The 16,662-nt window shown below is 44.0% G+C and overlaps 1 protein-coding gene across 1 annotated transcript in view; it reads left to right on the top strand.

Moving 5' to 3' along the window:
- Cfap58 (cilia and flagella associated protein 58) overlaps positions 1-16,662 on the top strand; it is a 101,669-nt gene that overhangs the window by 21,928 nt on the left and 63,079 nt on the right. The window contains exons 9-11 of the mRNA XM_052182080.1: positions 657-848; positions 15,077-15,238; positions 15,898-16,044. Of these exons, the coding sequence (XP_052038040.1) occupies positions 657-848; positions 15,077-15,238; positions 15,898-16,044 (501 nt within the window). The remainder of the gene's footprint in view (positions 1-656; positions 849-15,076; positions 15,239-15,897; positions 16,045-16,662) is intronic.

Genomic DNA, 16,662 nt, shown 5'->3' with positions numbered 1-16,662 from the left:
AGGGTCTCACATAACCTACACCAGCCTCCTGGAGCTCTCTGCCTCTGAAGTCATGATCTTCCCTCCTCTGCCTCCTGCCCGGAGCTCTGGGGTCACAGGTCTATGTCAGTACTGGGCTCAACTCTGCACTCTTAGCGAGATAGTTTTATTCTACATTTGTGGTCAAAACCCAGTTTAGGTGCTTAGGTCTGGTGGTTCAGTCTTCACAACATAAAGGTCAGAGTTGGAATGGAGGTGGGTCCCAATCTTAGCTCTGCCACTTCCCTGTGGTGTGAGCTCCCTGCCACATACCTTTATCCTTCGGCTCTCTGTCTCTCACTGCTACACAGGGAACAGCGCCGAATACATTTGGGGTGTGATGGTTTGTTAGTGCCTGAAAATGTGCCTTATGCAAAATTCACAGAATGAACTCTTTATAATCACAGTGCAATGGATACATATATAGATAAATGGATAGATAGATAGATAGACAGACAGACGGACAGATCGATGGATGGGTGGATGGATGGATGGACAGACAGACAGACAGAGCGATAATTTTGATTCATACCAAAAGCAAGGCATCTGGTTTTCTCAGAGATCGGGGCTGGGATAACCCGAACCCCAGGTTCTCATACAGGTGAGTGAGGTGCCCGCTCTTTCGCCATTTTCTTTAGAATATGCTGAAGGCAGTCAGTGCGACTCAGAAGCAGGTGGACCTGGTGAAGCTCCATGAGCAAGCCAAGAGGAACCTGGAGGAGGAAATCCAGAACTACAAGGACGAGGCCCAGAAGCAGAGGAAGATCATCTTTCAGCTGGAAAAGGAACGGGATCGGTACATCAACGAGGCCAGTGACCTCACCCAGAGGGTAAGCCACACAGTGGTGAGCTGCTGCGCTGTTCTGCATTTCTGGTCACCTCGGTCTGTGGTGGGACGGTTTGTTCAAATGTTAGCCTACGGTTTGCATTCAGATTTAGGTCTTGCTCCAGAGCTGATCCTGGGCCAAATTGTGGAATGCACCATGCTCCTGTTCTCTCTCGTTTGCCTTTGCCCTTTGTCCTCTCTCCTTGCGGTTTCCTTGTGGCTCTGCTGTGTAGAAATCTAGTCTCCCCACTGCCCCGCCCCATCCCTGCCTCTCCCCCTCTGGCTCTCTCCCTCTCCCCCCCCCCCCCATAGCAGCATCACGTTTCTGGCATTGTCTTAATTAGGGTTTTCTCTCTGTGAAGAGAAACCAAGACCACAGCAGCTCTTACAAAGGACAACATTTAATTGGCGCTAACTTACAGTTTCAGAGGTTCAGTCCATTATCGTCATGTCCGGCAATATGGTGGCACGCCGGCAGACATGATGCTAAAGTAGGAGCTGAGAGTTCTACATCGTGATCTGCAGGCAAGAATAGGAGACTGTGTACCACACTGGAGGTAGCTTGAAACCTCAATGCGCGCCCCCACAGAGGCGTGCTCTCTCCAACAAGGCCACACCAGCTTCTAATAGCATCATTCTCTGTAGGCTAAGCATTCAAACACATGAGTCTATAAGGGTCTTACTTATTAAAATCACCACAGGCACCAATATTTTTCAACCCTCTAGTCTCACCCTGTGTCTGTCTGTGATATACTTTGTCTCATTAGAACATAGAGGCTGAGCATATTAGGAGAAAGACACCTAATTACCCAATGTCAAACTAAGTCGTGAGTCCCTCTTGTCCTCAGCGCCCCCAAGTCACATCTTCAAAAACCCATTTTGATTTTAGAGGGAGGGTGAACCTCTAACTCTACTGGTGGAGTAGCCGGCTTCTAGATGTCTCCTTGTGAACCAACTAGAGGTAGAAGGACATATCAACACAAAGCATCAGAGATTTGGGCTTTGTTTTCTTAGCACATAGCTGGCATCAGATAAGGCCAGTTAAGCAGTGGCTGTCTGCAGTGTACTCTCTGGTGAATGGCCTAGAGCAGAGGTTCTTAAATTATTTACCCTCGCAAAACCTCTTTGCCCAAGAATTTTTTCTTGAACCCAGCTACATAGAAATATAAATAAGTATGTAAACCAAATATTGACTGATAGTAAATCATGAGTGCATTTCAAAGCAGTTCATTGGTATACATGGATTGTTACCATTTCTTAAAGGTGAAAGCCAATTTGCATGCTAATGAGATGGATGTACTTGCTTAGTTTAACATACAGAATGAAATCTTAGTTGAGTATTTAATACTGTAGAACATAAAGCATCCTTAATTTTTTTTCAAAGTTGGTTGCTATTTTGATTTTCATAATTGTCAAAGCTGGAAATGCCACCTCACATAAATATGTCATATAAAATGGCAGAAATATGTGTAAGGTCATTTCAGAAATCGTTGGAAACTCTGTCCTAATCCTAAATCGAAATTCATGTAATGATTATTTTTAATGAAATTCAGGTCAGCCACTCAAACAGTAATGTAAAAAACAAAAACCAAGCATTCTTACAGTTCACAGATGTATTGCTGCTTACATGTTGAAGAGTATAGAAAAATATCAAAACTCTTTGTTTTCCATAATTAAAAGCATTCTTTTTTCTGTAAGGCTAGAAAAGTTTGTGTGCACTACACAGCAAAAGCTGCTGGGGGCAGCCTGGGCAGGGTCAAGCACTGAGATGGGATGCAGTGTCTGGTGAAGGTCAAAGGCTGGTGACCTCTGGCTTTTAAGTCTCTCTCAACTGTTCTGGGGGCCAGAAGCTGATGACTTTTGGTAATTTCACAGAGAAAGAAGAAGGAAAGAAAGAAAGGCACACACACACACACACACACACAGACATAGACACATACACACAGACATACACACAGGCACACGCACAGATACACACACATACACACAGAGAGAGAGAGAGATACACACAGACACACACCACACACATTTGGTGGATGGACACAGCCCCAATGGCCACACTTTATTTCTCCTCTCAGCTTTTTTATATTTTCTTAGACAAAAGTTCTTTATAAAATTACCTCACAGATAAAATGTTACACAAAAGAGGAGCTACAGAAGGGTTTTGATAGTAAGTTCACAGCAGTGTTTCATTCTACAAGCTTATTATAAGTTCAAAGCAACAGTTTTACACAGCCTGGCTTTATCATCGCGCACACCTGTGGCCTCATTCTTGGACCTGACCTAGAATGAATGTTTCTCCATGATCACCAATTTTTCACAAGCCTATTTATCTTCTTATTGTAGTTTATGAAAGCTCATTTCATTCCTCATTATGTATCCTTTACTTACTACTCTACGAGGAAGGGGTACATTCTATTCTTATTTATTTATTTATTTATTTATTTATTTATTTATTTATTTATATGAGTACATTGTAGCTGTCTTCAGACACACCTTCAGAAGAGGGCATCAGATCCCATTACAGATAGTTATGAGCTATCATGTGGTTGATGGGAATTGAAGTCAGGACCTCTGGAAGAGCAGCCAGTGCTCTTAACCACTGAGCCATCTCTCCAGCCCCACATTCTATTCAGGATTCTAACTTGACTACATCATTCTGGCAAAACAACTGATACCATCTCCTTACACTTTCTTCCTAAAATTTTTTTGAGTTCTCTAGGGTCATTAAATCATCTGAACAGCATTAATTCATAAAGGTTGATCTTCACGTTGATCTATAGGAAATTTGCCCAATAGGGAGGGCTGGTGCCCAGGAATCCTTAGACTATGAAATAGTGGCAGGAAAGGAACATCAGCAGCAGGAAGCAATCTTCCTCACGAAGTCTCTGGGGCTGTGCCTCTCCAGAGTATACAGCTATGCAAATGGTGAGACATCTCCAGGAAACTTGCCTGCCATAGCCTTCTTGATAGCTTCTGTCAAAAAGCTCTGCAATTTGTGGCACATCAAGGTTTCAGATCTGAGCGAAGAGGCGCCAATCAGTGTTCACTGGTGCTGAGGGCCCCCCCCCCCCACATGCACAGTGCAGAGTGCGCATGCTCAGAACTAAGCCTCCAGCGAAGCTACAAGATGCGTCATCACAGGCAAGCGCTACCCGAAGCACCCAAAGCCGTGCCTTTGATTGCTAATTACTTTTTAAAAAAAAAAAGATTTATTTTATGTGTGTTTTGTCTGCACGAATGAGTGTACCATGCCTGTGCCTGATGCCTGTGAGGCCAGAAGAGGGCATTGGATCTGCTCAAACTGCAGTTATGGATGGTTGTGAGCCACCGTGTGCATGCTGGGAACTGAACCTGGGTCTTCCGCAAGAGCCACACGTGTTTGAAACCACTGAACCCTGGGTTTCCCCATACCCCTCTAATAATTTTGGTTATTGTGCTCTCGGAAACCTTTTGTTGTATTGTTGTGTTACTCCCCTTCCTCTGCTATCCCCCTGCCTCCGAATTCCATACGAGTTTGACCCACAGTTTTGCAAGACTGTCTGGAACAGAGGCCCAGGGACGGGGCAGGAGCTCAGAAAGATGCTATGATACTAAGAAGAAAATTTGGGGAAAACATTCATTTAATCTTTTTCCCCTCCCCCCAGCAAAATGTTGCCTTCTATAGAAATGCTAGCCCGTTTTCCCGCTTGTCAGTCAAATCCACTGAGAATTCTACAGTGTTGACCAAAGTGCTTGAATGTTTAAGCTTTGTGTTGTTTGCTGTTTGAGTGAACTCTTAGAGACGGTAGAAGGACAACAGCTGACGCGTGAATTGCATACACAGAGGGGGAAACAAGCACTGGAAATAGAAAATCAATTTTCCCCATGGAGAACAAATGGAGATTTGCAGAGGCAAGTCGAGGAGTACCAGTGTAGTTGTGGCCAGCCCCGGCAGGCGCCCAAAGGACACTCACACTCCTGAGCTGGGGTCTTTGGAGTAGAGCACGCATCATTTCTGACTAATGGTTGGTCCGTTTACCTACCCTGCGCAGAAACATCGCCTGTTGAGAGGTGGGAATCGCACAGTGTAGGCTCCGTGTTTCCATTTGTTTCCATCTGCCCCCACACACTACGGCAAATCACCCCTGCCAGTCTGCTCCGCAGCAACAGAGATCTGCTCTTCAGTGAACTCTGCGAGGGTCAGCCTCAGCCCTGCACCGCAGGAGGATCCTGTAGGGATTCTCTGGCCTCTCAACCCAGTAGACCCCTGGAATTCTCTCCAGCTTAGGCTGCCAAGGGTGGGGGTGGGGTCTGCCCATTGGAGCGGGAGCTGGGTTGCACCGAAGGGAGGCCCTGTGGGATGAGGCAGTGCCCAGACTTGAACATGAGAGATCAAGGATCACAATTCTTCCTTTGTGGAAAGCTCTCTCTCTCTGCTCCAGGCTGTCACCACCACCCCTGATCAGAGCTAACTCTGAGTTCCTCCATGACTTCAAAAAATATTTTTAAAATCTTGAGACAGGGTCTTACTGTTCTTTACTTCCAACACCAGGGCATAGAGGGAGCACTAAGCAAGTTTTAAATGGGTACGTGGTGAGTTTTCTTTTTCTTTTTCTTTTCTATTTTTTAAAAATTTACTATGGTTTCCATATAGGGTGGCATGTTTTTTCTTGGCTCCCCTGAAAAGGAGGATTGTTGGTACTGAGATTTGCTGTCAGCTGTTTTTCACAGTTTCTGGTGTTTGAAGTAGATGGAGTTACACGAGATCTCACCCCAGCAATTTCAGTACAAATTCTTAAAATGCTGCTTACCGACTACAAGCTTTGTGTGTCTAGCTTTATTTGTCTTCCAACACATACGGACACATAGCATTATACACCCTCACTGACAAACACGAGGCTCTCTTCCATGCATTCTGTTTGTAAGGCATTAGGAACTAACACCCAGGGTTGGAGAAAATGCCACATAACTGGACATTAATGTTCACTAGAGCGATTACACACGTGCTCCAAGAGTATCATCTCGACTTGGGAATTTCTGCTGTACAAACCAAATCTAAGGAAAAAGAAGGATTGGGAGGAGTTTTATAAAAGAATATTCTTTGTGGTATAATTTAGAGTAAAGAAAGATAGAAACCGGACCCCGAGATGTTAAACAAATTGTGCTGTGCTTATCTGATAAAGAATTAAGAGGCTGTTGCCATGATTGTATGTAGATTTCAAAAATGGGAAGCATGTTCATCACATGACCACAAGAACAAGGCAGAATTTGGCAAGAGCTTTAATTCCAGTTTTCTCTGTGTGCATATGAGAGGGCTGGGGGCATTTATTCTGGGTGTGTGTGTGTGATTGTGAAGATTAAGTGAAATAGTACTTTTAGAGTATTTGAAAAATCTCAGTGGCCAATGAGATGAGTCCCGTATAAATGATAAAGAAGTGTTTCTTCACAATGGTATTTAAGTGGTGCTATTGTCAAGTTATTAAATGTCCAAAAGGTATAGACAAGAGACTAAGATGAACGAGGATTTTAAGGCCAACAGAGGTGAACTGGAAAAGACCTAGGCCTCCACTTGTGCGTCTTTAAATTTGCATCATCGGGTACATGACCTGAGAACGTGGTCTAGCCTCTCTCCATATTTCTCTTCCATGGCCAGGGTTGGTTCACCCAGGACCCTATCATCGTCTCTCTGAGCCTCAGTCAGGGATGTGGAGGAGGGGCAGAACGAGCAGGAGGAATGTCTAGTGTGGTTATGGAAGCTGAGCCTCCTGTCTGCCATCTGCAGGCTAGGGCCCCAGGAAAGCTAGGGTGCACGTCAGTGTGCACGCGAAGGCCCCAAACCTTTAAGACGAGGGTACGGATCTCAGTGTGGGCTTCCGTCAAAGAGCACACCAGGGTACATCTGACACCAGGGTACATCTGATGCCAGGGTTCTTCTAGTGGATAATAGCCTGTGTTTGGTGAGGTGCCTGATACTCGCATGGGTATGAAGGGTACAGTTGTATCGGTAAGACTATGGGGCATACGAAAACGCATAGGGGATGGGAGGAGCTTGGGCTGTAGACAGCAATGGGAGAAAGTAGAGTAACCGAGAAGAGGACGAGGCAGCAGGAATGCCAAGCAGAGGCTTGGCTCTTCTACAAGAAGAGCCAGGAGTGGGTTGCCAGGGGAGGAAGTCTGTGGCTCAGAAGAGGGAGGAACCAGTTTTGGCCTTAAAAATCTTCGTTGATTTCTGAAGTCTAAGCCCTCAGTGATATCTGCTGTATTAACTCTGTGCCTGCCATTGCACTTGGAGAGTAGGGACTGGCGGCAGACAGGTGTTGGGGAGTACAGGGGACAGACATAGGATTGTGAGGAATACAAAGCAACACTTTGTAGAAAAGCAAAACACCATGCACAAGAGGCAGATGCCAACTGAGATTCCAGAAAGCGTTGAAATTGGGAAACCAACGAATGGCAGACAAGCAATTCCTTCTCAAACTTATTCGAAAACATTGGGAGGGTGTGGAGTTTCCTAGTACGCAGCACAGGGACTCTAGCTATCTTGGTTGCGTTTCTATTACTGAGACAAAATGTAATGGCCAAGGCATCTTATAAATGAAAGTGTTTACTTGGGCTTACAGTTACAGAGGGTTAGAGTCCATAATGGTTAGCAAAGGCATGACAACAGGAATAGCTGAAGTTACACCTTGATCCATCAACAGGAAGGAGAGAGAGAGTGAGTGAGCGAGAGAGAGCGAGAGAGAGAGAGAGAGAGAGAGAGAGACAGAGACAGAGACACAGAGACAGATGGAGACAGACAGAGACAGAGAGACAGAGAGGCATAGGCTCTGAAACCTCAAAGCCACCCTCAGTGACACACCTCCTCTGACAAGGGTACGCCCTATAATCCTTCCCAAACAATTTCACCAACCGAAGGCCAATAATTCAAACCTATGGGCCTGTGGGGACCATTCCCATTTGAACTATCACACCAGGCTGTGGTTATTGTTCAGGACAGAGTGATCTCACTAGGATATAGGACCATTACCTGGGCTATGTGTTCAAGAAGCCATCACTTTTAGGAGAAAACAAAGATGAAGTAAAAACAAAGAGATGATTCAAGAGTTAACAGATGCAAAGAAACTATAAGCCAGGCCACCAGCCCAAATCCAGGGCAGATTTCAGATGTTCTCTAAGGACAGACAAACAGAACCGCCGTCCTGGAGAAGGACCTGGAGTCAGCAAACAAATAATATTAAAATATCTTTCCCTTCCCTCAAGGATCAATACAATTCTAGTCTCACTAAGGTGCTTCGTTGAAAGTGATCGTTACTTTTTCTGGACTCAGTTTCCCCTCTGGTCCTTAAGGAGTCCCATGTTAGCCTTCACAGCTGTCGTGTCTGCCTCAGTGTACTCATTGACTTCTTCAGGAAAAGCATCGTTTGGTTTTGAGGTCTCTGTGAGTTACTTGCTAAACAGGTGGTCACATACTTTTTTTGAGAGCATGAATGAAAAACAAAGTAGGAAATTCCTATGAGCAAGTCAAAAAGCTCACTTTAAGTGTCTAGACTAAATTATTCTCCAGCAATGTACTTAAAATGCTCCACACCAGGGGTCTGCTCTCCCTTAAAACTTGTAGAAAACATGCTACCCTCCTGGGTATCAGGTCTGAATTTTCTTCAGGACTTGCAGCTCTGAGTGGTTCCCAGATAACCTCCCTTTCCTTCTGGGCTGCAAACTCAACATTAACAAGAACCCTCTGTTCCTTTCAGGTTTAAAGAAAGGCTGAGTCTCTAATTCTGGAAGCTCTATTGTATATTTTTATTAATTTAACTTGGCATTTGCAATGACAAAGAAGATCCCCTACAGTGCCAGAATTGGAAACTCAGCATCCCAAGCCTTTCCTAAGATGTTTACCTCCATCAAAATCTGCCATAAAAATGTTCCATGATATACAAGCAGAACTCTCTCATTTCTCATTTCTTACTCAGTCTTATAGTGGACTGAGATTGTCTCGGACTGGTACAGCCTGGGGTTGCTTGGACATGGCTCTGGAATGTAGGCTTGATCCTGGTGGGAGCCACATGTGTATCTTTTTTTTTTTTAAATTTATGTGTTCTTCACATGATAGAAGACATGCAAAGGATACGGGATCGTGCATGCTCCCTTTTCTCTCTACTGCCGTGATAACCATTGGTTATAACAAGCCACATGACAGAGTCTAACCTCATGCATAAGAAAAAATACTTGTAAGAGTTTGTGGGACAAGGGGAGAGAGGGGCTATTTGAAGAACCATTAGATGTTCCACTCCAGGGTCTTTTCACTTGTAATCTTCATTTTTAGTCTTATAACTGGAGGAAGATAACAATCCGTATTCCCCATTTACACATGCATGAGCAAAGGTACTCTCCCCCATACAAGTACAGAATGCATACACTATGCACACACACACACACACACACACACACACACACACACAAAACCCCACACCATAAATAAAAAATATTGTTCATGAAATAGATATCTTCATAATGAAATGAACTACCCCTCTTTGATATTAATTTGCATTTTATATATAGTATCTTTAATTAGGTAGAACCTCAGGGAAGACATGAAGGAGACATACACAAACTGTAACTTTCTATGTGATACTGAAAGAAGTGGACTCTTTATTGTCCCTTTCCTGGACTTAATTCCTATTAAACTCAAATTGATTGCTTAAGTACTTGTATTAGATACACATGATGCAATGTAACTCATCATAATTGTGGGTTAGCATTTACTTAATGGTTGCTGTTGTGTGCTGGGCACTTACAGGATGCCACGAATGTGTATTCTGACGCTGAAATAAAAAAAACAGATGTATCTCTCTAAGCTTGTGATAGAGAATACAATAAGAAAGTAAGAAAAATGAGAACAAATTTGCCTGTTGTTGGGCACAGGTCTATTTTGTTTTCAAACAGAGCATTTCCCAGCTCCATCAGGAAGGTGAAGGTGGTAGTGTCAGCGGGAGAATGTAGACACCGAGACAGAGAAGTTGACTGTACTGATGTCTCATCTTACGTAGGCAGAGGTGTCCAAAGTCCGTGACCTACTTTTTCATCTGCCCGCAGTCAGACTCTTTCTACTGATTTTTATTTCACTCTTATTCCTGTTGGGAGGTCGTTTTAACAGAAAGAGAGGTAGGAGAAGGGGCTTACAGACACGGATTCTACTCCTTTTCTGCACCGGAAGTGTTTTCCGTGCTCCTCTGAAGGGGCCTGCGAATACTGGCTGCTGGGATTCCTTGACTGTAATAAAACTTACTAGACTTGAATGTGACTGATCTCAGGAGTCGGTTTGGGGCATCTGAGAGTGTAATCAATTAGCTAATCCACAGCCCCACAGCTACCCCCTAGCTTCGCTAACAGGCTGATGATGAGAAGCTGGGCTGATGTATAGCATCCCAACACATTTAATACACTTGGGGGTTATGAACTTCTGCGGGACATTGGTTTGAATGCTTTGCACCAGAATGAATGGATTCTCAACACTTACAGATAAATTGCTTTGCAAACTGTCTTCTCCCTCATCCCCTCGCTATGCTGACGGATTCCCGCGAGTCTTGGCTTCAGGACTCCAGACGTGAACTTGCGATTCTGTGCACTGTTGTGTGCAGAATGATGGCCGTGCTACTCCGATGCACAGAAAAAGAAATGTCCCTGCCAGCATCCTTTCTCTGGAGCATTATTCTGCCTGTGCAAAGGACCGTTCTTGTTATAACATCTCTCAAAGTGATTGAACAAGCAGGGTTTTTTTCTTCTTTCCTGTTCTCTGATGTGCTGCTAGATATTCTGAATGCTGATGACACGGCTCAAAGCAGTTTCAATCTTTCCATTTCACTGACCCAGTGAGAATGATGTCTCATCAGTAAAGAGGATAACTTTCAGGGTCTGTCTGTCTGTCTGTCTGTCTCCCTCCTTCTCTCTCCTTTCTCTTTCTGCCCTTCCTGTCCTTCCTTCTTCTCTTTATCCCTGCTCTCTCCCTTTTCTTTCTGCCCCTCTTTCCTCCCTCCTGTTCTTCCTCCCCCTTCCTTCCTCTCTTTGTCTCTTTCTTTACCTTTCTTTCTTTCTTTCTTTCTTTCTTTCTTTCTTTCTTTCTTTCTTTCTTTCTTTCTTTCTTTCTTTCTTTCTTTCTTTCCTTCTTTCTTTCCTCTCTCTCTCTCTCTCTCCCCCGCCCTCCCTCCCTCCTCTCTCTCTTTCTTACAGTTAGATAACAGATCCACCGATGAGTGCCTCGTGCAGCTTTTATATTTGTTCCTGACATATATTCTAATTACCAGGTTGATATCTTATAAAGATTGCTCCTGTTTATGGATAAGGATCCAGCAATGCAGACAGTGGCAGACTGTAGCAGTGCTGGATGAAGGCACAGAATTTCTTCTCGCCGTGGACTATCCACACACCTTTCCCCAGACATCCTTGCCTTCAGTTTTTATCTCTTGCTCCTCTAAGCCCCAACAAGACATCCAAGCCACTCCCCTTGGGCCTACATATATTTTTAGTCTGGCCATTTCTGTCTGCACCAACTGAATGATAGTAGTGAGCAACAGTAATAAACAATTGCAGGATTTTATCAAATGCTTTGCATAACCCTTAATTACACGCAGCTAATTCTTACTTTATATAATTATAACAATAGAAGCTGTGATTAGTGTATAGATCTAGGAGAAACTGCTACTCATGCACTTGTGTAATTTTAGGGTGATGGTGATAGTTACTGCTTTACTGATGTAAAGCATTGCTTCCACAGTGATTGTGTACAAGGTGAGTCGTTGGGTGGGACGGCTGAGAACTATGAACAAAAAGTCAACTCTCGTGAATTATACAAACCACTAATATTCCCTGCTTGGAAAGATGCATTGGTCTATCCTCAGAGATTATCCAGAGGCTCTCTAGTGACATGTCCCAATCACTGACTTTAACCATTCATTGATTAATTGATTCACTCTACAGTGGGGTCACTCACTAGAGGTAAGCTTCAGGATTACTGCTAGTAGCATTTTGTTCCTCTTTGTAATGATCATGTTTTTATAGCACCTGCTATAGTCACGTCCTCAGGCTGTGCTCATTGAGTGAATGAGCAAATAGGCAAGGGAGTGAATATGTGAATGAATTAATGAGTATGTGGATGAATTAATGAGCATGCTAATGAGTCAATGAGTATAATGATTAATGAATATGCTGTCTAGTTAATGCATATGTTAATGAACTAATGAATGAATGTGTGAATGAATGAAGAGGTGAGGGAACTAATCAATAGGTGCATGAGTGAATGAGAGAGGGGATGAGTGTCAGAACACGGTCACGTTCTGATGCACGGTGAGCAATGCCTTGGGGAGCTGTGAGAGAGGCCCAGGAACGAAAGGCATGTTTATTCTTGTTGGATGTTGAAATGCAGCCACAGAACCCAATCCGGAGAAAGGATGTGCTGTGTGCTGTGCCCAGTGTGCCCTGAACCTGGACATGGCCTTCTGCCTTGCTTGCATGCTTTCCCAGATATCATGTATAGCTCCTGCCAAGCAACTGTGCTCAAGTTGGCCTGTCTTGAGAAAGTTATGGGAAAGGGCTGCTCTGTTAATATTTATCACGTGCTTACTGGCTTTTATTTACTGTTTTTCTGATCATGAACATGTTTTTCTGAACTCAAACAACCTTTTCTGGATAATTGCTATTTTTGTTACATTCGTGTACAAAAAGCAGATGACACTAAAGTGAGACTGTAGCATTAGACTGTAGTCCTCCCTATTCTTAAGTCCCCAAATCTCAGGTCTCACAGACAGATCTACACAGATCGAGAGAAATAGACAGGTGAGCACTGAGTGAATAGGCCAGTAAATGAATGAATGAATGAACAGGTGAATGAATGAATGAATGAATTGGTGAGTGAGTTGAACGTACAGAAGGGCTTTTTCATTTGCTTTCTGAAACTAGCAGATGTTGAAATTGAGTAGAAATGCTACAGGCTATACCACTTAAAATCCATAGGTAGGGTCCTAAATGAAATTTTAACAGACTAAACTCAATAGCACATTGAAAGAGTCACCTAGTCTGACCAAAGAGGGTTTCTTCTAGAACTGCCAAGGTAGTTTTCTATTAAGGTAAGTGGTGCTGGCGGCGTGGGAAGGTAGAGCATTACAACCATTTTGGAAAGCAATCTAGCAATATGTATTAAAGTTAAAAATATATACGTCTTTCGGGTCAGCTATGCCACTCCTGGGAATGTGTTCCCCAGAAGAGAGAGTGGCAGGGTATGTGAATCCTCATGCAGAGTGGTCATTGCTGCCTGGGTCCTGGCAGCAAAAATTGCCACTAGTCACAGTTGGCTATGTGACGACGCAGGCATGCGTGACTCAGGATATTCAAGAGAATGACCAGAGCCAGTTAACACAGTTTTCACAAGTAACCGTCATGTGCTAAGAAGCGATGGTCATGGGGCGCTGTACAAAAACATGTCCTTAGCCTAAAGAATGAAAACAATCTCCCAAAGCAAATAATTCAAAATGGCGGGGATCCCCTTGCTACAGCCTCACTGGTTGGATCCATTAGGGAATATTCCTTCTTTGACCTCATTTTTTTTTTTTTCTGATTATAGGACATCAGTGAAGATTAAATGAATAAAAACAGGCAAAGTGCCAGGGACATAGAAAATAACAGATAGCTGTGAGTTATTACTACAGCTGTTTTCATTTATCTGTAGACCCGAGCAAACCTGCATGCAAAATTCAAGGGAAAACACGAGAGACACACAGCAGGTCACTAACCTCCTTATGTTTTGTGGGGACAAGTGGCTGACGAGAGACAGCCCAAATAAAGAAAGAAAAAAGTGTGCACCCCACGTTTATGAATCGAACGTAAATGATAGCGTTGGGGCTATTACAAGGAAATTCATTATTTTCAAAGGAGCACTTTATTGATAAGTATAAGAAATGAACTGATCCTGGGAAACCACCTCGGACTTTTGTATGCAGAAAGGCAAGTAGGAACGCTCACCTCACCTTAACTCCCTGCAGGAAGCTCTCAACAGGCGCCTGCATGTTTTAAGCAACAGCTACTGTTAGGCCTGAGGGGAAACACTTACAGAGGGGCTTACTGGAGTGTATTTTCTGAAATCCTAATTCCACACTGGAGCATAAGAGGGGAAGGAAGTATCCATCATGCAAAAACTTGCTAATATGTTGGTCACAAAAAGCACATGTCTGGATCTCAGGAACATGTGCCTGGCAAAGGTATATGGTCCTGTCCCACCTTTAGGTCCTAACAAAAATATGGCTTCCACAGAGGATCCTTCCAGGTTCATGTTCTTGGAGCACACCCCCACCCTCCCTTTTCCTGCCCTTTCACTGTGAGCTGTGACGGCGGAGAGCCGGTCACTAGAATGCTGTGATAAGGTCAAACCTTTGTCTACTTACATGCTGCTGTTCATTCACGTTGTAGTTTAATTGACCGTCTTCCCTCAGCTGAAAGTTTTTAAAGGCATTAAAAATGACTTTTCCTTTAAAAAGAGTCAGTTTCTGGGGTCATTGGAGTGGAGCCCTGATTAGGGAATTTCTTCTTCAGGAACTGGTTATGGAGAGAGATTGGATCAGGCTGGGGCGGGGGGGTCTCAGGTCTTTGATTCTCATCCTTGTGAAGGGAACGTGGTGATGGGCCTCTTGTCCTTTCTGGAAGTGTCGTGAACGTAGTAGTTGATTGCATTTTTATAAAGTCTACCTAGCTTCCCTAATGGAAAGGGCTTGACCTTAGCAAGACTGAGTCAGATGGCTATCAAACAAAGGTCGCTTTACAAAGAAAACCTCACAGTGAATTTTGAGCGGGCAGTCTTGAAGCAACTAAGGTCTCTCTTATCTTTCCTAACGCTCTACATCTTAGAATCTGTTAAACCCATGTCCCTCTACCCTATTTTTGTGTGTGATGATCAGTAGACATTTCCAGAATGGAATTACTCCCCTTTTTATGATCTTTGAAAATATCTGTGTTAAGGCTTTATAATTGAGCACTAGTGTCATGTGTGTAACATATGTGGCTCTAACTGAACTGCCTTCTTTTGTGTGAGTGTGTGTTGTGCCAAAGTGGTAATGGTCTCTCCAGTTTTCTGAGTGCTGGCATCTCTAGCAGTGACTCTTAGATAAAAAAACAAAACAAAACAAACAACAAAAAAGCCTCATTTCTCCCCAGCCCGAAGTACAGCTGGGCTGTTTAACTGAATTCAAATGCTTCCTTCTCCCTCAGGTCCTTGCAAACATGGAAGACATTAAAGTCCGAGAAATACAGATTTTTGACTACAGGAAGAAAATCGCCGAATCAGAGACTAAGTTAAAACAGCAGCAAAACCTGTATGAAGCTGTGAGATCAGACAGAAACCTGTACAGCAAAAACCTGGTGGAGGCTCAGGTAAACGCTGCCTTTGTGTCTCTCTATTTTGATTTGTCTCCATACTGGGTTTAAAGCACTTTCTGTTGTTCTTGTGGCAATACTAGACAAGACTAAGAAATCCTGTTCGATCCAGCTGAAAAAGCATGAGTTTATACACACTGTTGGGTTGCTGGAAATGGGAGTGACGTCACTCAATGGGACACGGAGAGCTCAGCCTCCTTTAAATTGTCATGTAGGCCTGCCATTGCACTGTGGGTAGGCCTCGAATGCTTGGTGGTAGCTGCCAAGGCTCAGACTGCAGTTGTACATTTTCTTTGTTTAATTGCAGAATTTGGCTCTGGGATCTTTTTATAATCTTTATAATTACATGAGTATATGTACATGTATGTGTAGATGTAAGCTTGTGTGAGCACATGTGTGCATGTGTGTATGTCTGTGCTTGCACATGTGTGCTGCATATGGCACTGTTTATATGCTGTGTGTGTTTCATGAGACTATTCTGTGCCATTTCTATAAGTTACTTTGATGACGCTGGGCGGAGGAGACAGAGGAATTGCCTAGTCAGACTTGGTCAAGATGTTGTTCTGAGAAAGCTCTTAAATAAACAGTGAACGTCCGTGTGGAGGGTGGCGTCTGCTCATCTGACTTTCCAACCCCCCCCCCACTTCTTTTGTTAGGATGAAATAACAGAGATGAAGAGAAAGTTGAAGATCATGACGCATCAGGTGGACCAGCTGAAGGAAGAAATCTCTGCCAAGGAGTCTGCACTCGTGAAGCTGCATCTGGAACAGCAGCGCATCGAAAAGGAGAAAGAAACACTGAAGGTGTGGGGCTCAGAGCAGAGCAGCAGCTAGGGTGGGCATCTTCCACAGCAGGAGGCAGGGAGGGCGAGACCATCCGCAGAGGTGGTCCCAGTCGAGTGCGGGATGAGAGCTGTGGAGATGCACAGCTCCTAGCACATTTATTATGCCTCAGTGGGAGAGAAGGTAGCAGGTTGGTAGTGCCCAGGAAGTCTGATCTCACAGGCCAGCTACCACCCATTTGCATTCCGAACCCATGTCTGACACTCCCAGACTCCACTCTGGATATTTGTCTGTCTGTCCCCACTCCTCTGTGTGCAGGTGTCTTTCCTGTCTGCAGGATTGGCACCCACTAGAGCTTCCTCCTCACTTGATTTGCCCTGGACCTGGTTCACAGCTGACTTTGCATCTGGGAGGTCTCAGACATTTGCCCCCTCTCCCTCTGGGCACACCTGTCTCCACAGATATCACTAAGACCTATCTGTTTATTTATTCACTTTTTTTTATGAATCTAGGGATGAACCCAGGCCCCTGTACATCCAAGACAAACACTCTACTACTGAGCTTTATCTCTAGCTTTTGATGATTTGAGACAGGATCTTGCTAAGTAGCCTAGGCTAGCCTCAAACCCACGAGTCTCAT

The sequence above is a fragment of the Apodemus sylvaticus genome, chromosome 1 (assembly GCF_947179515.1).
Source record: "Apodemus sylvaticus chromosome 1, mApoSyl1.1, whole genome shotgun sequence".
In the NCBI taxonomy this organism is placed as follows: Eukaryota; Metazoa; Chordata; class Mammalia; order Rodentia; family Muridae; genus Apodemus; species Apodemus sylvaticus.
The sequence above is the reverse complement of the archived record's forward strand: the minus strand, read 5'-3'. Positions and strand labels throughout refer to the sequence as shown.